This window comes from Gekko japonicus, unplaced genomic scaffold (assembly GCF_001447785.1).
Source record: "Gekko japonicus isolate JY-2015 unplaced genomic scaffold, Gekko_japonicus_V1.1 scaffold2200, whole genome shotgun sequence".
NCBI lineage: Eukaryota > Metazoa > Chordata > Lepidosauria > Squamata > Gekkonidae > Gekko > Gekko japonicus.
The window spans coordinates 105,776-129,065 of record NW_015170955.1 but is presented as its reverse complement, the minus strand read 5'-3'; the positions used below and the strand labels follow the sequence as shown (position 1 = coordinate 129,065).

The 23,290-nt window shown below is 43.3% G+C and overlaps 1 protein-coding gene across 1 annotated transcript; it reads right to left on the bottom strand.

The window, feature by feature from the left end:
• Positions 1–621: 621 nt before the first annotated feature.
• Positions 622–21,511, bottom strand: TMEM192 (transmembrane protein 192). Its single transcript, XM_015418912.1, has 6 exons — positions 21,403–21,511; positions 19,425–19,568; positions 17,980–18,244; positions 14,797–14,931; positions 7,077–7,179; positions 622–2,432 (listed from the first exon to the last, which is right to left on the bottom strand). Exons 1-6 carry the CDS (start codon positions 21,457–21,459, stop codon positions 2,309–2,311), a joined length of 828 nt encoding a protein of 275 aa, XP_015274398.1. The 5' UTR covers positions 21,460–21,511; the 3' UTR covers positions 622–2,308.
• Positions 21,512–23,290: the final 1,779 nt, after the last annotated feature.

The following is a 23,290-nucleotide window of genomic DNA, read 5'->3' as shown; positions in this document are numbered from 1 at the left end:
TCAACCTGAAGAAAGACACCCAGGAAGAGGTATTTCCAGAAGAGAAACTAGGCCTCATGCAAGACAAAACAGGAGAATTCTCCTTAAGGAACCTCTAGTTCTCAAGCCACAACACAGAATAAATTTAATTCAGAAATAAGGATTCTGTTCCAACTGCTACACTAGGAAAGATGATTGGGATAAAATTAGTTTCTATAACCAAAACCAAGTCTCCAAGTCTAATTTCTAAAATCAATCGGGTTAATTATGATTGAAAGTGCTAACAAATAAAGATATGACCATGTACTGCAATCTAGTTAGATGGCTCTATGTAATACTAGCAATTCTTGTATGGATTCCTAGTGTTCCATTATAATACTTGACTGGATAACTACTTAGAGATAATACACTATAGCAACCAATAATTGGTCATGTTAGACCTGTCTATAACCATGGAAATACTGAGCATTATATGATGGAAAACGCTTTCAAGTGGATGTTAGCTTTCTAATAGGATTGGACATCTAGCAGAAAGTTACTCTGTTGAGCCACAAGATCAATACACAGGTTTACTACAGCTAAAAGGCCCTTGTGCTTCAGATGCAAGGACTCTAACAAATACAGTCAAGCAAGATATTGAATTTATTATTTCACTGTGTTTATTACAAAACAAAGAACAAGAACAAGTTCCACATAAATCATATCAAAACCTGAGTGTGCTTTAAAAATAAAGTTATCCATGTTTGTTCTTCTTCCCTATAAAATCCCAGCTGTGTTTAATACACTGCTAAAAAGTAACAGACATGTTAGAAGCAGTCAATTCCAGTTTGCTTTTGCTTCCTTTGAACAATACTGAATGCTCTGCTCAATGAGAAGCAGTGCATTAATAGTCAGCTCAGATCAAGTATAACAGGGTAGCATGCCTTTGTTCTTCCTAAGGATGACCACAGCCCATATTTAATCAGAGAACCCTCTTTTCAATATATGCCTTCCCACAGAAATACTGGATAGGGTATACACACGAGTCTTGGCAGCCAAAAGTACACCACACAGACAGCTGATGATGACTGGATGGAGAACTAACTTGAGAGCAGAACATGTCCCAGAGGCACTTCTGCTGAATTCACAAATCCAGAGATTAGACATTCAAGGCTAATAAGCACCTATAAATTCCTTGATTATGAACCACTTGGCTTTGGGATAAAAATACTAACATTAAGAATTGGCAATGATTAGGTATTACCATAAACTAAAAAAAAAAGTAGTAGCTGTAATGGTAGGATTCCATACTGCATGTAGTGAATTTTACATTGTAGCATAACTGAAGCATGTACAACCCAAATATGCAGTAAGCTGAAAGGTGTGTAAATGTATCCCATTTACGGGACACATCACAAGTGGTTTTGTTTCAAAAATTTAGAGATATTTAAAACATTGTTCATATAAGGTGAAATACCTCTTGGAGTTTCCATACCAAGTCATCAACAGAGGGAGCAAGCATTTGTATACTGGTTGCTAATATGCATGTCCTTAAAACATACATCGATACCTTCCCTTAATTATGCGTAGTAACCCCCTGTTTTGAAGACATAAAGAGGAATAACCAGGCAGTTGAGATAAACTGCATGTGTTACTGGCATATGAAATATCTGAGCATCTATTTCCTTACAAGCTTTCACTCCTCTGCTCCATCTCACTTGCATGTGTGTAGTGTTCATTCCCTTTTGGGTCATCCACCTCTAACCTCACAAGGCTGTGTAACTAGCGCACATATGGACAGAACTTCAGCAAGTCAGCACAGTTCGAGTGGCAACACTGCCATTAGGGTATTGGGCCTCTGCTCAGCAGCCTATCCTATGAGAGTCAGTCACTGTCCGGGGGTCTTCATCCATACCAGTTTTAGCACAGACACTGTAATCATCCTCAATCCCTTTATAAAACATTTTACACGATGAGCTACTGATTATTATACAAATGAACAAAAACTGAGCACTGTTCTGACACTCTAGGAGTGAGGAGGTTTGCCACAAATTTGTTTCATAAAACACCGAATGAAGATCTTTGGCAGTCTGCATCAGTTTGAACTTGAGAAACTCAAGAGGTTTTCCGTTAGCTAATGTTGGTTTTACACACTGCAGGAATTTTAGGAAACCCTTCAAAATTCATGTCAATATCCAGAAGCTTTAGGAAAAAGCCAGAATACCTCCAACTGGTGAAGAACCGGGAATGCTGCTGTTCAACTTGCATACAAAGCATTTACTGCTCTCATTTAGTGCCTATATTGGTGCTGCATTTCTCATAATGTTCTTGCACTGTTTCTGGGACACCACTAACTTCTGGCCTGTTGGGATGTTAATGCCAGCAGTCTCTTGCTGAGTAGAGCATTATGCCGCTGAAGGTATTCTATCACGTCTCCTTGTTTTTCAACTATTTCTTCCAACACTGATGTTTCCCTGAAAGGCAGAAAATTCAAACCAAGTTATAAGCTTCCTTTACCAATAGGTTTCTTCCTACTCCTATATCCCTAGCCCTTCTTTGCATAGAGCTCATGAAAAAAAACAGAATAGCTGTACCTTGCAATAGATATGGATATTAAGGTAGAATATGACAAACTTTAGAAACAATTCATCTTAATGCTAGTCTGTACAATACACAGTTGGGGTTTTTTTCACATCACCAGAAAGCCTACCTTGGATAACTATATAGATGCAAGCTTGTATGGATAACTTTGCAGAGGAGAGGTCCTTGCATCACCAAGCAGTCATCCTGGATAATTCCCATGTGACAGGAACTAGCAAACTGATTTTCCAGCAGAGAGCCAAACCCAGATTTCTTTCGTTCAATCTCATCATCTACCCCAGAAACTGACATGGGACCAAAAGGGTAAGCAGAACCTCCAAGACCCATTAAGACCCATTTACTGATCAGCTCTTCTCAGTGAGTACATCTACGAAGTCATGAGAATGTAACTACAATGGCTTTTCAAAGTCTGACATTTCCATCCTATTCATGCGGTGGGCCTACAGTGTGGTACTTGCTAACTGCCAAAATGGGACAGCACCTATAAAGGAAGCAAACGCTATATACTTAAGGCTGTAACATAAGCATTGTATAATGAATGCTACCGGTGGTTACACCATGTACATTCAGAATAATGTCTACATAAAATGTAACTGCATACAAATTACATATGAGGAATCCTGGACCTGTAACTGAATATAGCCGTGCAAGAAGAGTTTAGGGTTGTTTCCATTCTAACATACCTTCAAGACCACCTTTTAGGAGATCTCCTGTTATGGCGCCCAAGCTTAAAAAAACTAGTAATGCTGCGGAATCCAGGGAAAGCTCCCGGAAGCGATATAATCTCCCTGGAATTGATGAAAACCGATATCGACTGGCGAGCAGCAACATTGGCTGTGCTTTTCACACACATTGACCACTCAGCCCAGATCCCCAGGGACTGGGCTTGGCTGTCATTGTCCCAATATTTAAGACAGGAGAAAGGACAGACCCTTCAAATTACTGCCCAATTAGCTTTCTTAGTGTGGTTAGCAAGCTTTATTCCAGACACTTGTATTGGAAACTCTGGGACTGCATGGACCAAAAAAATATATTAATAGAGGAGTAGGCGGGTTTTAGTGTTGGTCACTCAGCCACAGATCAATGTTCGATACTGCATCATTTAGCAGAGGCATAGAGCTCTAGGCCACAAGGGGCACTATATGCCGCTTTTGTTGATTTCAAAGCTGCCTTTGATAGTATCCCCAGACACAGGCTATAGGTTAAGCTTGAGAACTCTACAATTGATAAAAGAGTATATGTATTTATTCACATGCTACATGAAAGTAATTCTCTTAGGGTAAGATGCAGCCCCCAGGGCCACCTGTCTGGTAGGGTCCCACTGGCAAAAGGAATAAAACAGAAATGTATTTTGGCACCCCGACTTTTTAACTTCTATATTAACTCCATGGTGGAGGTTTAATCAAATAAATAAATATTTAGGTCTATAGTCCTCCAGGTTGGTGTAGTGGTTAAGTGCGCGGACTATAATCTGGGAGAACTGGGTTCCCCACTCCTCAACTTGCACCTGCTGGCACTGCTGTTCTTGAAAAAGAGCAGTTTCTGTCAGAGCTCTCTCAGCCCCACCTACCTCACAGGGTGTCTATTGTGGGGAGGGAAAGGAGTTTGTAAGCCGCTCTGAGACTCCTTTGGGTAGTGAAGGGCGGGGTATAAATCCAATCTCTTCTTCTTCAATCAACAGGGTCATGGAGAGCCCAAGCACTGCATATGGCTGAGAATGCCCTCAGAACGACCTCAGCCATTCTGAGATTCTTCTTGAGAAAAGGGGCTTCCTATATCCCTGCAGCAATCAAGGTTTTCCAGGGGGAGGCGACTGCCCAACTAATGTATGGCTCCCAGCTTTGTCGTTACAAAGCTCTTCACCCCTTGGAAGCACAATCCAAGTTTTTGTGGTCAATATTTGGAGTCCCTTGATGTATACCAAATGCTCTCCTCAGGCTGGAGGCAGGGATAGTTTCACTTGAGGCACACATGTGGGTTCAAGATAACCACTTACTGGTTAAAATTAAACTGTAACTCTCAGGAGCTTACCCCTCTTATTCTTAGAGATAACCATGGCTCAAATTGGCTGAGAACTATTGAAGGAAAATTGCAAGAGTATGGTTTCTCACCCTTTAGCCCTATTACATCTAGACTTTCAGAAAGCCAAAGAAAAGCAACAGATTTGGGACCTGACCCTTCAGTATGATAGGGCCTGGCTGCAGTGGCATCCTACAGTAACATACCTTTTCAAAAACCTTTCTTGCTGGCAGATTTAACAGCACCAGAATTCCCTACATACCAAAGAATATTTACTCTGGCATGCACCAACGCTCTGCCCTCAGCCTTTCTGGAAAGCAGAGTCCCTACATACCGAAGAATATTTACTCTGGCATGCACCAACACTCTGCCCTCAGCCTTTCTGGAAGGCAGATACCTCTGTATTTGTCATACACAACAGGTGTGTCCCTGGCCAAATGTAGAGCATGTAATATTGTACTGCTCCTACTATAGTGACATTCACTCACAATATGTCACACCAGTGTTAGTAAACTCCCCAGGAAGATCAGAACAGTTCCACATCTCCTTGCTTCTCTCCAATCTTTCTTCAGCAATAACTCACAATGTCACTATTTTGTATGAGGGCATGCACTATACATAAGCAGATGGTTAAGTCCTTAAACAAGGCTGGACTATAATCACATCTTTAAATCCATTTGATGATCCTAGTATTGTATGTGACAAGGTTTACATCCATTTGCTGATCCTAGTATTGTATGTGACAAGGTTTTAAGCTGATTTTATATCAAAATAAACTGAACTGAACTATAGCCGTGCAAGCAAGAAGCAAGCCTCCTCATCAACTGCATATAACTACAGGAAAGCTGCTAAAATGTTGCCTTCCTATAAGCCCATCTGCAGACATAAGACGATACTATCAGCACAGTCAGCTTCTGGAAAACTACAGGACTGTGGCTGTTATGAATGTTCTGGACACAAAACACAATATGAATGGCAAGTTAAGCAACTGTTGGGACTTGTGTTCATTAAGTTTTAACTACTGACAGCACAGCTTGATGAAAGTCAGCTGCTGCCCCAAGGACTGCTTCCTCCTCCTCCTCCTCCAGCTGAGGAAAGGGGAACGGCTGATCAGTTTCTGCCACTCCAGAGATTCCCTGCTTAAAGTGAACAGATCGGGGTAGCTGCCCTCCCTTCTGTAGCAATTCATGGGGGGAGGGGGAGGCAACCATTTCCCCCCCTATGCACAAGACCTCCTAAGGAAATCACAACTTCCTACACACAGGAAAAGATTCATTTCTGCACACAAAGCCTGCCTGCTCCTGTCAGACATCATATGGATTTGGGGAACTCTAGGAAACTTTCTCACCAGCTGTTAAGTGGAGAGGGAGGAGAAAAGATGACAGATGAAACGGGAAAATGGCACCAAGCTCCAACAGGCAGGGCTTGCAGACTGGCTACAAATAAGCAACTTGACTGCTTTACCAGGTCAGGTCAGAAGCAGCATTCCTTTTCCTAGGCTCAGACTGACAAACATTCTTCCTCACACACTTGCAGTTGTGCAATACTATGCATTTTTTTACCAGAAATATTAATTGCTGTTGTATTCACTGGAGCCAAGTAGTCATCAATAAAATTGTCACCTCAGGCCATAGCCCTCTGTGCCTGTTACGTACACAGGTTTTCTCACTGCAAGTTTCCCTTTCCCTCTCTCACAAATAATACATTAACTTAAATTGGAGCTCTAGGCTGAGGTGGTGGGCTAGGTTTCCAAGAGACTGAACATCACCAAATGTTCATTATTCCGAGTATAAGCAACATCAAAATCCAGCTCTATGCTACAAAAAAAAGGTAACAGAACAAAATTAGGGCTATCACTCTTTCTAAGTCTTCTGGATACAGACATATGAAAAACATTAACTTATTTATCTGGTCCTTTTCTGGACAACATGTTCTTAGTTGAGAAGCGCCCTATTTGCATTTGATGTACAGCTTGAATGGCTGATCAAGAAAACCTGGTAGCAGCTTATCTCATCAGCTCACAGAAAGATGCCTTTTACATTTAAAGATAAAGCAGTTCTAGGGCTACCAATTAATTCCAGAAATGGATTAATCATTCTTAGAGATTTAACTGTCCTTCAATATTAGATTAAAGACTCTTGTGACACTGCAAGCTCTTAGTTCCATACCAATACAGCATAATTCTGAATGTAAGGGGTAACGAGAGAAGAGCATAAGCCTGGATCGTTTGAGATAATGCTTAAAATGGCAATACAGTACTACATATAAAGTTCCAAAGTCAGAAGCCACATCTGAACCCAGGAGATATGTACAGCTAAGCTCTATCAGACCATCAACTGTAGCTCAAGTGTGCCTGGCAAATCATTTGCTTTGACAATACCCAACTAATCAGAGAAACAAACTGCTATTCCTTTAGTAACTGTGCAGCCACAATTGACATCCAGTGATGCTGGGTGTTATACACAGGGTGTAACTGAAGCATGAACAGTGGATGTTACCTAAATCCAACTTCTGAGGTAATGCGACTAGGATACGCATACATCTTTTCTTCTTCTATGATGTCAGGTCTGGGTTTCGCCCGGTTAAAGTTGCTCACTTTCACTATAATTCAAAAAAGGAAAAAGCTACTCAGGAATAGTTTGATATTGATACAACATGCTGAAACTTTTGTACAGATTGTTCTCGTTCTGTTCTACAGAGGACTTGTAGCCCAGGTCAAAACATGTGATAGGTTTGTTATGTTGGGATGGAGGTGGAGAGGAAACACCTCAGGTGCTGCATTCCTCCGCATTCGCTTAAATTGGGGATTAGCAGCAATGTCATTTGAGTGCCTCAAATAAAAGGGCACAAGGAAATTAACACTAGAAAAAATGACTGTTATTGTAGGAGAATAGAATAGTACAGATTAGAAATGTCTGTTATTCCCTTAGGGTCAGTTCTGACCTCTCTGTGTAGAGAAACTATGTTGAGACTGTTTAAAGCAATAAATGAACTACTCATTTCTGTGTATGGCTCTTTAAACTAATACGGATTGTCTTTACAAACTCAGTCAGACTGCAGTACAGATCTGGGTGCAGGTTCTTTTTAAGAAGTTCCACCATCCAACACAATGTTTTATTTTCATTTACTCTGTCAGCATCTCCCTGTGAATGGGTTTCTTCCAATCCCTTCCAGAATTGCCTCACTAGGCCACCTGCTGTGCGCAAGCAGTTTGGCATGACTGATCAGAGGAATAGCTGAAGTAGTCCTGTCAGCAAGCAGTAAAGTAATCAAGGCAAGAATGGCTCACAGAAGTCATCATCCATCTCAAATTCAGTTATCGGCCTGATCAGATTACCTCAGCACATGCAGCCAAAGACACTGAAGACCAACAGGTGTCCCAACAGAGTCAAAGGGACAGTTTCAATAGAAGTTCGGTAGGTGGGTGGTATTGGAAGATCACAGGAAACTCATTCCTTAACTTGTTTAACATGACGCTACAGAAAGATGCTTCACCATACAGTCCAGACCTTTTAGGACTAGTTAGGATGTTTCAAGGATAGGACCAGAGCCCTGTAGCACCTTAATGACTAGTAAGTTTGTGACATTAGACAAGTGGCTGGAGAAAGAACTGTTCGGTTCAAAGTTTATTTTGATACAAGATCAGTGATAAGGATAAAAATAATAAAATTAAAATATAGAATAAAATATAAGATTGAGTGCTGATTGTGAAGGGACGGAGACAGGGAGGTTATTATTAAGACTCCATCAGCTGCATGCATTTCCCACATGCCCGAAGGCAAAATTTAGCTACTTTATTTGTTATCTCCTGAGAGGAATCTGAGAGAAGGAGGGAAATGTAAAGCTGTTCTGATCTTCCTGGTAGAGTTGATAGGACTGGCGCTATGTACTGAGATCAAATGTCATTGTCGAATGGGCATAGGGGAAAGATGGTGGCTGGCCACTGGATGCCTTTTGGAAATCAGCTTGCTCTTTTTTATCTTTCTACTTTTATCCTCTCCGCTCCGGTTTAACCGGACTCTCCCATGGATTCATTTTAATTCAGGATTAAAGAGCACCTTCTATTGTTTATCTCCTGTGTATCTCCTGGCTACACAATAAAGCCCGGTAACTAGAGTGGCCTCCATGGGGAGGAAGAAACACCAAAGAATCCATATGGATCCTCGTTCCACAGCTGAATCAGCGAAACAGCTTCATTTTGACAACCTTATCTCGTGGAACGAGACAGTAAGAGAAATAACTGTTCTAAAACCAGATTAAAATATTTATATACTATTCATGAGTTAATCAACTGAAGTTAAGATTCAGCTACTGGGTATCAAACCAGATGTATAATCTTTCTGTACTATGAAACATATTTAAAGGATGTGTAAAGGATTTTTGACCTGCTGATTCAGCTACTGTTTTGTTTACCTCATTTATAGCCCACCTTTGTTCACAGTGGGGACCTAAAATGGTTTACGTTGTTCTCTTCATCATTCTGCCTGCACAACAACCCTGTGAGGTAGGTTAGGCTGAGAATGTGTGACTGGACCAGGATCACCCAGCAAGCTTCCATGGAGAGTGTGCAAACAAAAGCAAAACTGGGTATCTGATTCTAGTCTGACACTGGCTCTCCAAACTGACAATGTCCAAAAAAAGGCCCACCCAAGTATGAACGTAGACCCTAACTTCTGAAAGAATTATCTATACATAGTAAAGGGTGGGAACTGATAAGCACCTTTAACATCAACAATACACAGGCACTCTACATTTTACTGTTATTAAACAGATATTTTCCTTAAGGTGTTGAACACTTTACAGCTACCATATGCTACAAAGGGCTAAAATCAAAACTACTACACAGAATAACAGATTATAGCAAACCTATAACTTCCTTTACAATGCAGTTCTTCACTGATTTTCAACAGAGCTTAAATTTAATTCATTAGTGCAAGGCACAGCTAAGTGAATTACTGTTGAGATAATAGAAAGGTAAGAAACATTGGCCCCTGCCACACGGGGCGGGGGGGAATGCACGCCCAAAGTGCGGCTTTTGGAAGCCGCACCAAAATAGACACGCTGCAGCGGGATCACACGGATCCCCTGAGCCGCGGCGCCGTTGCTCCCCGGCCCGATCAGATGCCGGGGAGGAAGCCACAGTCGGGAGACCGAGGCAGCCGGCTGCGCATGCGTCTGCATGCGCAGTTCGGCCAGGAGCCGGGGATGTGCCGGCAGAAGGACACGCCGGCGATCCCACGGCCATTCAGGGAAGACCACCTCTGTCAGTGGTTCTTTTTTGCTGCGGGGTTTCTGGGGTTAGGGACAGATCAGAGACGGGCGTGCGCCGCTTCCCAGATGTTGCAGTGAGATTGCGCCCGTTTGCTGTGGCCCCGATCCGTCCCTCCCCTGGGACCTTAGTTTCAGAAGCTGTCTATAGATGCAACTGGGAATGGGTCAACTGATTCAATGTTTCAAACATAAAAGTATCAGTCCATAAATGGCACATTTAATTCCGCTCTGATTACATAATACACTATCGAAGGATGCAAATTCCAACTCACTACTTACATAGGACCCAAACACCTGCACTACTGGGGTGGGTGGGTATTTTTTGCATTTGTTTGTGCTTGAAAGTCATGGTGACCTCTGGTGATTCCTACTGGAACATGGAGGACTTTGGAGAAGTGGCTTCATAGCCTGCCTCTGCCTCCCAGCCCTGGTATTCTTTGGAGGTCTCTCATCCAAATACTTGCCAGGGTTGGCCCTGCTTAGCTTCTGAGATCTGATGAGATTGGGCTTGCCTGGGCTATCGAGGTCAAAGCAATGCCTGCACTATTGAAGGATGCAAAATCCAACTCACTACCTTCTTCAGCCACAACACCCCTCAAGCCTACATCATTAGTGATGTTGAAAGACCAAGTGACCTTACGGAGCTGGTCTTGGGATTATCACAAGTACTCATGAAGCACTCTGAACACCCTTAAACTATTTAATGCTTATTATGATTACCATGAATTCTGGAAAATTCCCTAGATGTCCTATGCCAAGAATACTGGACAGCCACAGAAGCACAAATTTGCTCGTATTATAGTGGTGCCATCCTATGCACTCATTCAGTTATGGGAAGAAGTCTCCATTCATAGCCTGTTAACAAGAGGCAGCTCTTCACCACTGACTGTAGAATAGGGCCCATAATTCTTGCCTTCACAAAGCATTGCCATCTGCAGCATGCAATTGGTGCCATTATATTCGCCACATCTGTTTGCTGTGATAATCTAGTAATCTAGTAATGAACCCAACACAGGGTAATCTGAGGCTTAATGCAGGTATTCATGTACCTGCACAAAAGGAATGGGGACAAAATTTCACTGGATTGCCAACAAACAGCATCTCAGCTACTTTTAAAAAAACACGGCACCTCAGTACTCAAGCTCCCATCTTAAATTAGAGAGAGTGTGCATGCTTTAATGCAAGATGTCACTGTGATGAAACCACTCTGAGGGGAGGTAGTAGCAGAGGCTCACTCTGATTGGTGAGTCGCCTCCAGGACAACGGAAGGATCCAGCAGGGGGCTGGGGGGAAGGAGAGCTGACAGTTGGAAGGGTGGTTGGAGGGCTTCTTTTTGGAGAGAGTGAATCTAATGGAGGAGGGGGCCTTTTGAGTGGCTGCCTTCAGAGAGAAAACACTCAATCTGGGAGACAGTGGCAGGATGTCCCAGAGAGAGGGGCAAAGCAGACTCTGCTGAAGGGATTTGTCAGAGTAAAAGGTCAGACCCAGGTTAAAAAAGAGAAAGACATCCACTCACACAGGGACTAGTTGGGATTCAGAGCCTAACCAGGGGAACCCTGGTTTAATGGTGGTATAAATTCACTAGTATCACAACTGCCTGCTTATTGTAAGGAACCTTCTGATGGGGTTTATAATTTTATTAGTTCTTCCTGAGTTTGGGAAAGCCTAAACATTGTTAATAGTGTTTGTAGCGGGCACTTGCTGGTTGCCAACTGTTTGCTCTCATAAAACCTTTTCCCCATTTCCCTGCATTTCATTAAGAATAAATCTTTCCTCTTATTTCATTTTTAAACCCTGCTATTGGTGCCATTCTTTCATACCTGTCGGGAAAGGTTTGGGCTCCTGAGGTTCCCTTTACCTGAGAAGGGTTCCTCACAGTCACATATCAATTTTGTTAACACATCCATGTCTAGAGGCAGCACCCTTCAATACCGTTGCTGGACCAGGCAACAATGGGAGCCTTTCTGCCCTGCTTTTAGGCTTTGCAGGGGGATTCTGATTGGCCACTGTATGAAAACAGGTTACTGCACTATATGTTGTGATCCAGCACGGCTGCACTTATTTTCTACTGGTACCACAGAAAGCCAATGCTATCACCTCCTCTAGAATCAGTGCCACGTCCCCATTCTTTCTCTACAATACTTAAGATTGTGTTAAGATTCACATTCTTTATCCCTCTCGTTCTTTCTCTGCAATATTTAACACTAGGAACAAGGCTCGTTGTGGAAATAAATACAACAAGCTCTAGAAAGAGGCTCTGGGAGAGTGCCGCAGCCTTGGGCACTTAGCATCAATTTGCTGTGGCGACCTCAGCAGGGTATGATGACAGAGTCCACCATTTTTTCCAGGGGAACTGATCTCTGCCATCTGAAGAGCAGTTGTAATTCTGCGTGATCGCCATCCCTCCCCTGAAGATTGGCAACAATGGTTCCCCATGAGGAAATGGCTGGTTTGGAGGGTGGGGTCTATGGCATTGCACCTGTCTGAGGTCCCACCCCTCCTCAAACCTCACACTCTCCAGGCTCCACCTCTCCAGGAATTTCCCAACCTGGAGTTGGCAACCCTATCTCCCTCCCAGTCAACCGTCAACCTACCGTTATCTGCCCCCTGGCTTCAGCTTTCCATCTCCCCCCCACAGAGAGCAGTCGTAATTCTGAGTGATCTCCAGCCCCCACCTGGAGATTGGCAACAATGGTTCCCCATGAGTGAATGGCTGGGTTGGAGAATAGAGTCTATTGCATTGTACCTGTCTGAGGTCCCACCCCTCCTCAAACCTTACCCTCTCCAAGTTCCATCCCTCAAATCTCCAGGAATTTCCCACCTGGAGTTGGCAACTCTATCAGGACTGGCCCCAATGAGTTTTCTCCCAAAGGCCAAAATAGGTGTGGAAAGGGCCTTTTACTGACAGAACCTGGTTGCCTGGCAACAGGCACTGAAGAGAAAGTACAGTTGGCAGCTCTGATTAGGGAAATACCTGGAGATTTGGGGGGTGGATCCTGTGGAGGGCAGCATTGGGGGGGGAGATGGAAGAACTCAGCAGGGGATAATGCCATAGGGTCTACCCTCCAAAGCAGCCATTTTATCCAGGGGAACTGATCTCTGTCATCTGGAGATCAATCGTAACAGCAGGAGATCTCCAGGTCCCACCTGGAGACTGGCAACCCTAGGGGAAGGGCAGCTGCACAGTAGGGGATTGAAGAGAATGGTTTGATGGTTGCTGGCCCACCACATTAGCCAGCCAGCCATGGTAAAGCGAAAACAGAGAGAGAGCTGTTTTAAGTTTATTCTGACAGGAAAGTGGCGAAGCTGGCAGTGGGCGGGGGTTATGCTGAAAGTCCTTTGTTTTTTTACTGACAGAAGTTGGTTGCCTACCGACAGCCACTGAGGGGACAGTTAGTCCCACACAGGAGCCAAGAGAGAGTCCGGCTTTCCAGGAGCCGCAGCTCATTTCCTCTAGGCCAGACCCATCCTGGCAATGCTGCCGCTGCTGAAAGAAGGCAGGGGAGCCTTTGAAAGGCACTGCGCAGCCTTCTCTGCAGTACATCCCACAGAGCTATCACCCTGACAAAGTGCCAGCCTTGTAGCCAAGGGAGAGGGGCCGCGAGGGGCAGCGAAGGTGAGTGCTTCCCCTGCTTGCTGCCACTTGCTAGGTCTGCCGCCTTCTCCCCTGTGGAGGGGTTGCTGCTCCCTCAGCGGAGCATCCATCCCCTTCACTGGCTCCCTCCAGACTGAGAGCGAGACGCTGGCTGCTGGCTCCGTGGGGGGGGGGAGCCAATGCAGCGAGGCAATGCAGCCAGGGGATTGGGAGTCCGCAAGAGTGGCAGCCAAGCGGGCCAAAGGCTGTGGGAGTGTGTCCAGGAGTCACACCAAAACAGCTTTATTATACAGGAGAGATTGTATTAAAATTCACATTCTGTATTAAAATTCACATTCTTCTTGCCTCTGTCAGTACTGTCACATTTGACCATTTTAGTTCCCACCCCACAATTAAACAGACCCAGGCACTTTTTAGTATACAGCCTGCATCATGTTGCACTTGAATTTTAACCAGCTGCTTCAAGCAGGTCTCTGGAGTAGCAGCATATACACTTCTTAAATGAATGAATTCTGATTTGATCAGGCAACTTCTGACAGCAGCCCATTTTCTCTTTCCCACTGCTACTATCATATGTTCACATTTGATAAAAGCCAAAAGGCTGAGAAGCGATGTTCAAAGATGAAAGTACTTTTACTACCTGGGCAAAGATGCAGCTGCATTTTAGTGCCAGGGAAGAGACCTCTCTAAACAGCTGGTCTTCCTCAGAGCTGGATCTCAGTGTCAATTGTGGAATTTCAGTATCAACAGTTGGGATTCTACATCCTGTGTAAGCCATTCAACTCCCAAGCTTTTAAGAAGGGGAAACAGACTTTAAAACAGAACTTTATTGTCAGTAAATCAATTTGGGCTTGGGATTTATCACTGGGGTATTTAATTCTTAGTAGTACAAAGCTACATATTTAAGTAAACTTCGACATCTTTGATCCTTTCTGGTGTTGATTAAAGATGTATAATTTGGAATTTATTAACATAGTAGAGAATAAGTACCAACCATAGAGACCAAGATCACAGAGTCAAATAGCTTCGAAGTTATGCTATTTGCTTTCTAGTGCTCAGAAGTACAAGAGATAACAACCTGGAAAGGCCACCTAGTGTACTATCTAAAATGTTCAGCTAGGACACTCAGGTTCAAATTCCCCAGAGGGTCATGTGACCTTGAGCCAGACACAGACGTACTCACTCCCAGCCTCACTGGGTTGTTCTGAGAAAAAAATGGAGGTGGAGAGACTAATGTATGCTACCCTGAGCTCCTTTGAGAAAGGACTGGACAAAGTCCTAAGTAATGCATCTCAGAAAGCAAGGTAACAATGTGGTTTACAAAAAAGCAAGGCCATGCCCCAAGTTCTCACCTGTGTAGATAACCAGGCATATCAACGAACAAATCAGCTCCACAGTCAAGATTGCCAAGATGAAGCAGAGGTACAATTTATTGTGATCAGGAAAGGAATGTTGCACTGACAGTATCAGAAGTAAACCCGCATTACCTACAGGAGGAAAGACAAACCATCTGGTTATTTTTTTTTAAATTGCTCCAGTATTCACATTTACACACAGAAAAGCCGTATGAATTGTGTCACATCTAGCTGTCGAATGAACAGGTGTACAAGCTGCACATGTTCCCTCTAAAAAAATGCTGCATGCACAGCCCATTCACTTGACTGGAGATACCTTTGTCCTTGCAGGAGAGATGAAAGAGCGGGATTCCTTTCCTAACAAATCACTAGTGCCATTGCATATAAATCGAGAGGTCATTAGACTGAACTTTTTGATGGACATGCATGCAGTAGTGGATCCCACTAACAGAAATTACCAGTGTTATTTTCTTCTGGAGTATTACCAAACACAACAATGGTACCTGGAATTGTGTCACAAACAAATGTGTGCATTCATGTGTGTACAAATAATCAGCACCTGCATTTAAAATACCAGCATACTTGGCTGAGGGATTACCTAAACATACAGATCGTCTATTCGTTTTCAATTTTCTGAACCCTACCATTAGATATACACTTCCTCCAACTTTGTCCTAGCTTATACTTATATAGAGATCAATAACTAGAAATGTTAAGGCACAAAGCTTTAATCTGCATTTCTATAACTCTGCCCGACTCCAATTCATATCTAAAATTTATACTAAGTTCTTGCTTGCTTAAGGAATATGACACCCTCAGGATAAGTAGGTAATGTATGTCAGTTACTGTTCTGGAAAGAAACTGATAACCAGAACATGATGATGGTAAACAGCTAAATCAATCCTGCTTGATGTTCTCTCAGTTTTAGGCAAATCTGATCTTGCCCTATCAAGAACACTCTGACATTACTTAAAAGCCCAGTGCATGTCTACTTCACAAGGGTGCTCGAAAATTTGTCAGCTGCTTCACATACTTGAATAATTAAGAATTAGAGAAGGATTTTTCTGTGAATTCAGATAATCAAAAGTCTCTAGCTGTGAGCCCTACTTTGAAACCAAGATTGTTCCTCATCTCCAGAGCTCTACCTAGTGGCCAATTCTTAACAATGATCTATAACCTGGAAAATTATGTATGAAGTAAATTCTGCAAAAATCAATTGTCATGGTGGTAGCTGGGTGGCAATTTTAGTCATGTTTCATTCTTTCTGCCCTCTGAGAAGCTTTATGGCTGCCACTCTTACAATTTTTTTAATCAACTGATATTACACATTGCTTTGTATCGCTGGATTTAAGCTGTTCTATTGTGTCTCTTTTTGCTGAAATTTAGAAAGCTGCCTTGCAAAGTGGAGGATATAGATTTAGCAGTTTAAAGAAGCTACTGCTAAACAAGTTAAAAACTAAATCTAAATTAGTTAATTGGTGCTGCTCAACAAGGAATGTGTCTTGTAATAAACTGGACACAGTCATGGTCTAGTTGAAGAGGTGAATGTATGCGTAAGCCCAGATATTACAGAGCTCAATAAAGCCTATACCAGATTTCTGCCAACACTTTCTGCAATATCATATGCAAAGCCTTGACAATAAAGAACCCAACCAACAAGCGTCTATAACTAAACTACAGCATGAACAGAATTCTGCAGTATCTTTTATGCATTTATCCTAAACAAAATGTAGCTCAATCCTATCTATGCTTAATAGTCCCACTGAGTTCAATGAGGTCTACTCCTAAGCAACTGTGCTCAGGACTGGAGTCTTAGATCTTTGAGTGTGACTAGGATGTTCTTTCCTGCTGTATGATTTACTTCACAAGAATAGGCTTCTGTTTGCAGACAGTAAGAGAATCACACAGAATGTGGCTACTTTCACATTATCACTGGTCCAAATTAAACTGATAAGTTAAATCTCAAGAACTTGTTATGTGGATCAATGCAAGGATGATTATCTGATGTATAAATTATTATTTCAAACATTTTTACTCTTAATGTACATACCTTACTGAATGGGAACATCTTTTTTGCTGCAGTGAGATTCTCAAGGTTTATGCTTGTTAATCAGTTATGATTTATGATAGACAGAAGGAATTCAGTGCATGACTGTTACAACTTCCGAAATCAAGACAAGCCAGAGCAGTCTAGGGAAAAGGAGTCAGTCCTGCTGTCTTCCTACACCGTCTCCCAGCAACACACATCAGGCTGTCCTGCAAGGACTTCAGCCCTTACTAAAACCTCAATACCTTGCTTTCATTGTGCTTTTCAAGACCCCTTCCTTCCTCTTGCACAAGGTTAAGCCCAGTGCAAAGAAACTATCCCGAGGCAAGCAAGCTAAAGATGAGCACTGTTTACTCACAGATTTGTTCTCCTCTAAAGGCCAATTGTCAAAAGGGGCAATGGTAAGTTGCAGCATGGTGAGACAAGCATGACCTCATTGGTAACTATTAAAGGTAAAGGTTCCCTTGCTCTAAAGCCAGTCGAATCCGACTCTAGGGTTGCGGTGCTCATCTCCGTTTCAAAGCCGAAGAGCTAGCGCTGTCCGAAGACATTTCCATGGTCATGTGGCTGGCATGACTAAACACCAAGGCGCACTGAATGCTGTTACCTTCCCACTGAAGTGGTACTAACTAGTGACTTATTGACCTTTTTGCAGACCAGCTATGTGATGCTTACAACCAGCTAACACCGCATGAAAGAACATCATACTGACAGAAAGTTAACAGCTGAACTCCTTCTGGGCAGAGTTTTGTTCTCCCCTGGCATGTTGTGAGCTTGAGTGAGGCCAGATGCTCAAGTCCTTGGACATAAGCCAAAAGGAAAAACACAAAGGGCTCTTGGCCTGTGGCAAAAAGCCTATTGGACCAGGAGCAGCCCAGACACACATTATTTAGGTATTCATCTATATATCTAATTCTCACTGCCCTATACCAGTGTGCCTGCTGGCTATGTATTTAGACACAACCTGCAGCCCTCGACTGCTTTTGTAAGTTTCACTTTAAGGGAGTCAAGTGAAACACTACAAGACCATAGCATAACTCCAGCGGAACAGCTTATGTTACATATTCAACCCATGTCAGTCTATTCATATTTAATAGCTGACAAATGAAAAAGCATGATAAATTCAGGCTCACCTGCAGACTGAATTAGCAGTGGAAGCCTCTTCAGATGCCTTGTGTTTTGGTAGATTAAGAGATAGCCTCTGCGCCTGGCCTTACTGTGGTGGTAGTGAACACATAGCTCAAGGAACACATACAGAAGCCAGAGAATTACCTTGGCAGTCATTACAGTGGTTTGCACTTTAAGTGGATATGTGTAACTTCTGGGACACATATCTCCACTTGCATCGGGATAAGAACAGAACATACCTGCTAAGAAAGCCAGAATGACAAAGGCAACCTAGGAAGGAAAAAAACCCAAAGCATTAGAATTTTAATGCTCGGCCTAAACATTTCAGTGTACCCAATAATCTCTATATTAAATCAGATTCTACTCAGGTTGCCTTGTGAAACTATGACCCATCTTTACCAGTTCATTTCAATTACACTGTTGGGTCCTGAACTGCTGCAGTTCAAACCCTTTTTTTTGCCATCAAGTCACAGGTTACTTAAGGCAACCCTGTGGGGTTTTCAAGGTAAGAGACATTCAGAGGTGGTTTGCTATTGTCTGCCTCTGCATTGCAATCCTGGTATTCCTTAGTGGTCCCCCATTTAAATATTGACCGCAGCCAATCCTACTTAGCTTCTGAGATCGGGCTAGCCTGGCATTAGGTTTCCCTTGCTTGAAAGCCAGTCAAATCCGACTCTAGGGATGCGGTGCTCATCTCCGTTTCCAAGCCAAAGAGCCAGCGCTGTCCAAAGATGTTTCTGTGGTCATGTGGCTGGCATGACTAGATGCCGAGGCACACGGAACACTGTTACCTTCTCACCGAAGCAGTACCTATCTATTTGCAATTTCTTGCTTTCGAACTGCTAGGTTGGCAGGAGCTGGGACCAGAGACGGGAGCTCACTCCGTCATGCGACACTCGGGTTTCGAACTGCTGAATTACCGACCTTCTGATCTGCAGTTCAGCATCTTAACCACTTGAACCATCGCATTAGGCGGCCTTAAATCCATTAGGAAGCAACCATGAGATATACCTATGCAGACACATGCTTGCAAATAAGCCAGTTCCCCCCACCCCATCCTACTCTTAACATTTTACTGTGACCAAGGAACAAAACAGAAGCTAGTCATTTTTTTAATTAGATTTCATGCAGTTTCCTTCCATATTGTAACCCCCATCCATGCAGGTCCCATGATCTCCAGTGCAAACTTCTTTGGTAGTCAAAAGGGATCCCCCGCATGCATTTTGTAGCATAAGAAAAACTAGTTGGAAACTGGTTGGATCCAGCCCAAGAGTAATACCTAGTGTTTAGGTGCTTTAGGAATACACAGTATTGTCATGCAGAGAGAAGTCTTGATTGTCCAATGTCATTTGAAACAAACTCATTCAAGACAAACTATCCAAGGAACTGAGGAAATACTAACCTGCACCCACACAGTAGATGGCTAGAGAGAGGGATTATAACAACTTACATGTATCAGCAACAAAATATTTGCAAAGCAGACTGTAGGTATAGCATAGAACTTTGGACACAACCAGGAATGCAATGCATGAGGTGGAAGTGGGGCTTCAAGTAGAGGGTCATCCTCCATGCTTTGTGTTATCTCCAGAGACCCCTGAAATAAATTTAACAACATGGTATTTGGTACAGGTAACTAAGAAACTTCACATTAGGAAGAAAAGATGAACCTCTAAACTGGCTACATTTACACGTGTGTTACAGCACTGCCCCAACAGTCATGTGATGTGAACTGAATCCATCAGTGCTGACAGCGGAACAGTCAAAATTAATGAAGGTGGGGCAATTGTTACTGGACAGTGAAGACTGTGGTGGCAGGCCAACATTGCCTATATCTGCGTAGCTGCACATAAGCAAGTTCTACCTAGAGCATTTGCATTTTAAACTAGCTTGGGTGCAACTACACTAAGCATGCCAATTTTTAACCTTACAAAGTGTTACAATGGTTCTTTTCATGTTTTTAAGAGCTACCCACCTTTAACAAAACTAGAACTCCATCTCCATAAATTTAAGCCATCTACCCTGTCTACACAGAGTATTCCTCAGCATTCTTATTAGAGTCTATCACTGAAAAATTCAAATGCAGCATAAAAGGATTATAAAGGAATGTCTAGTCTAGCCCTAGAAACAGCCAAGGGGGCTAGACTTAGAAGGCGTCACCTAAACTTTTATGGCATTTAGTTAGACCTCTGGATCAGTAGAACAGACAAACATTATCATATCTAGGAAAACCATATCTAGGAAAACCACTGCACATAAAAGCCTACATTATACCTTCATCACTCTCTTGTAAAATACAAGTTGAAATTGCTCAGCTTTGAAGTGAGAATATTTCCAAACTACTCTGCTCACAAGATACCATACACTTAAAAGAGAAGCTAAAGATGCAGGCGCACAGAGAACCTCAAGACTCAAACTTACAATAAGGCTGAATTCACAGCTTAGCTTTGGAAAACTCTTCAGCATCTTTCTAACAATTCTAACTCCTTGTTAACTCAGTTGGAGTTGTACATGCAGACACCACAAAACATCAGTCACGTGAACCCCACACACGCAACAGAGCTGAAAAGGGCAAGAGTCAAGTAAAGCCTAGACTAACAACATTTGTGGCAGGGTATGAGCTTTCATGATTTTATTAGTCTTTAAGGTGCTACTGGACTCTTACTTTTTTCTACAACTACAGACAGACTAACACAACTACCCATCTTGACCCCCCTCCACACAATACAGTAACTGCAGAGCTTAAAATCAGAACACCACATATGAGCCTACCTTATACCTAACCAGACCACTGATCTGTCAAAGGCACTATTACCTACTCTGACTGAAAGCAACTCTCCAGGGTCTCAGGCTAAAATCTTTCACATCACTTACTACCCAGACTTTCCAACAGGAAACACCAAGTATCGAACCTGCATGTAAAGCTCATTCTTTACCACTGCATGTAAAGCTCATTCTGCATGTAAAGCTCATTCTGCATGTAAAGCTCATTCTGCATGTAAAGCTCATTCTGCATGTAAAGCTCATTCTGCATGTAAAGCTCATTCTGCATGTAAAGCTCATTCTGCATGTAAAGCTCATTCTGCATGTAAAGCTCATTCTGCATGTAAAGCTCATTCTGCATGTAAAGCTCATTCTCTACCACTGAGCCATACACACTTCCCAAAAGATTTTTTTAACATACTTGAGCATATGCCCTGTACATCTTACAGGAACCTTATCACATGTTTAAAACTAAAAAGTAACATGACTTTACATACCCAATAGAAGCCACACCCACCAGCCTTTATCCAACAAAGCACTCAGCAAAATCAAACGATTCTGCAACTCCTTTCACTCCCCCCCCCCCCCCTTTTTATAGAGATTGGTCACAAACCCATGCATGCACAACATATGCCAGGAGCAGGCTTTAAGGCATTTTCTACACTCACGTTATCCAGGTCTCGCATCAGCTGCTGGCGTCCTCCCGCAGCCGACATTCCCGCCATTGTAGAGCGCCCCTACTTCCGGTCCCGAGACTCACACGTCACTACCCCGGCTGTGTTTATAGCGAACGCCCCGCCTCTCACGTTGCCATCCCCATTGCGTGCAGCCTCAAACTCCACGTCCGCCCAAACTTTCATCTCCTCCCATCTCCGTCCCTAGTGAAGGACTTTGGCCCTCGAAAGAACCGCCTCGAGAGACCCGTTTCCCTTTCGCCCGCTTGATTGTGGGCGGCGAATCAGAAGCAGGCAAGAGGGTGGGATTTCGCTTTGTTTAGGATAAGGCAGCTGATTTGGTTGAGAGGAAAACTTTGGCTGGGGTTGGTAGCTTTGCTTGCTGTTGGAAATGGAAAATGGGGAGCTCACCGGGGATAAGAGAGGAAACTGCATGAAGGAAAAGGTGCATATGGAAGATGCTTTGTTAGTGCAGGACTGTGCAGAGTTATTCCATTACCTCTCTGGGGTGGGTGGGCCGTATAATTCAACATCTCCCTTCCAGCCACAGGGTAAACCTTGAATATGCTCTCAATCCGTCGGAGCTGAAAACGATGGCCATTCTACCTCCCTCACTAAGATAGTTTCACAGAGAGTGGTTGTGTTAGGTAAAGGTTCCCTTGTTCGAAAGCCAGTCGAAGCGGACTCTAGGGTTGCGGTGCTCATCTCCGTTCCAAAGCTGAAGAGCCGCTGTCGAAAGACGTTTCCGTGGTCATGTGGCCGGCATGACTAAACACCAAGGCGAACGGAACGCTGTTCCCTTCCCACCAAAGTGGTACCTATTTATCTACTTGCAATTTCTTGCTTTCGAACTGCTAGGATGGCAGGAGCTGGAACTAGAGATGGGAACTCACTCCATCATGCGGCACCCAGGTCTCGAACTGCTGTACTGACCTTCCACAGCCTGCAGTTCAGCGTCTTAACCACTTGAGCCACAGCTAGATTCTACTCCAGAAACACCTTAGAGACCAGGAATACAAAGAAGAATTCCGGGGTATATGCTTTCCAGAGTAAAAGCTCCCTTCGTCAGGTATATGATATAGTGCTACCAAACATGTAGGTTCCACTTCCACCAGATGTGATTCAGGATAATTATGGCACTTCGTCCCATATCGTTGAATGATCTCAAGCAGTGGTTTCACATAGATGAAATGTAACAGATCCTTGTGGAACCCAAAGTGCAATTGCCAAGGGGCTATGCTTATCTGGACTGGAACTACCAAAGCACAGAACACAGGAGATCTGACTTGTAAATGTAGATTTCTTGTCATGGGGTAGAGTTACATAACCTTATGCCACACAGATTGTTATATGAGCTGTATTGCTTTTCTGGGGGATGTACTAAAACTAAGGACAGCGATTGCCCACAGGGGATACATGAGTGCCCATAGAGAATAATGGAGAGTATCCCCTTGCCCAGAGGGGATAGTGCAGTACATAACTGTCAATAGACAATCCAAAATTGACAATAGAGAATCCATGACTGCACATAGGGAATAATGGAGAGGTTGCTTGCCCATAGGGGATAATGGAGTACATAATTGCCAATAGAGGATCCATAATGCCAATAGAGAATCCATGTGTAATGTATCCAGCTCAGACCGCGTGGCCTGCTTGGGCTCCACGCGGTCAGGAGCAAACATCGAGCTTCGCTCAAGGAGACAATGGACGATGCGGATCCTAGCCCACACCAAGCAGGGAGATAGGTTCGCGGCCGAGAGCCTATGGAACTCTCAGCCACTGTAAATAACCTATTGGGAAGTGGGGGGGGTGTTTTGGGTGGCGGTTTCCAGGGGAATATAAGCCGGCCTGCAAGCCAGCCAAGGTGTCTTGTTCCTGATTG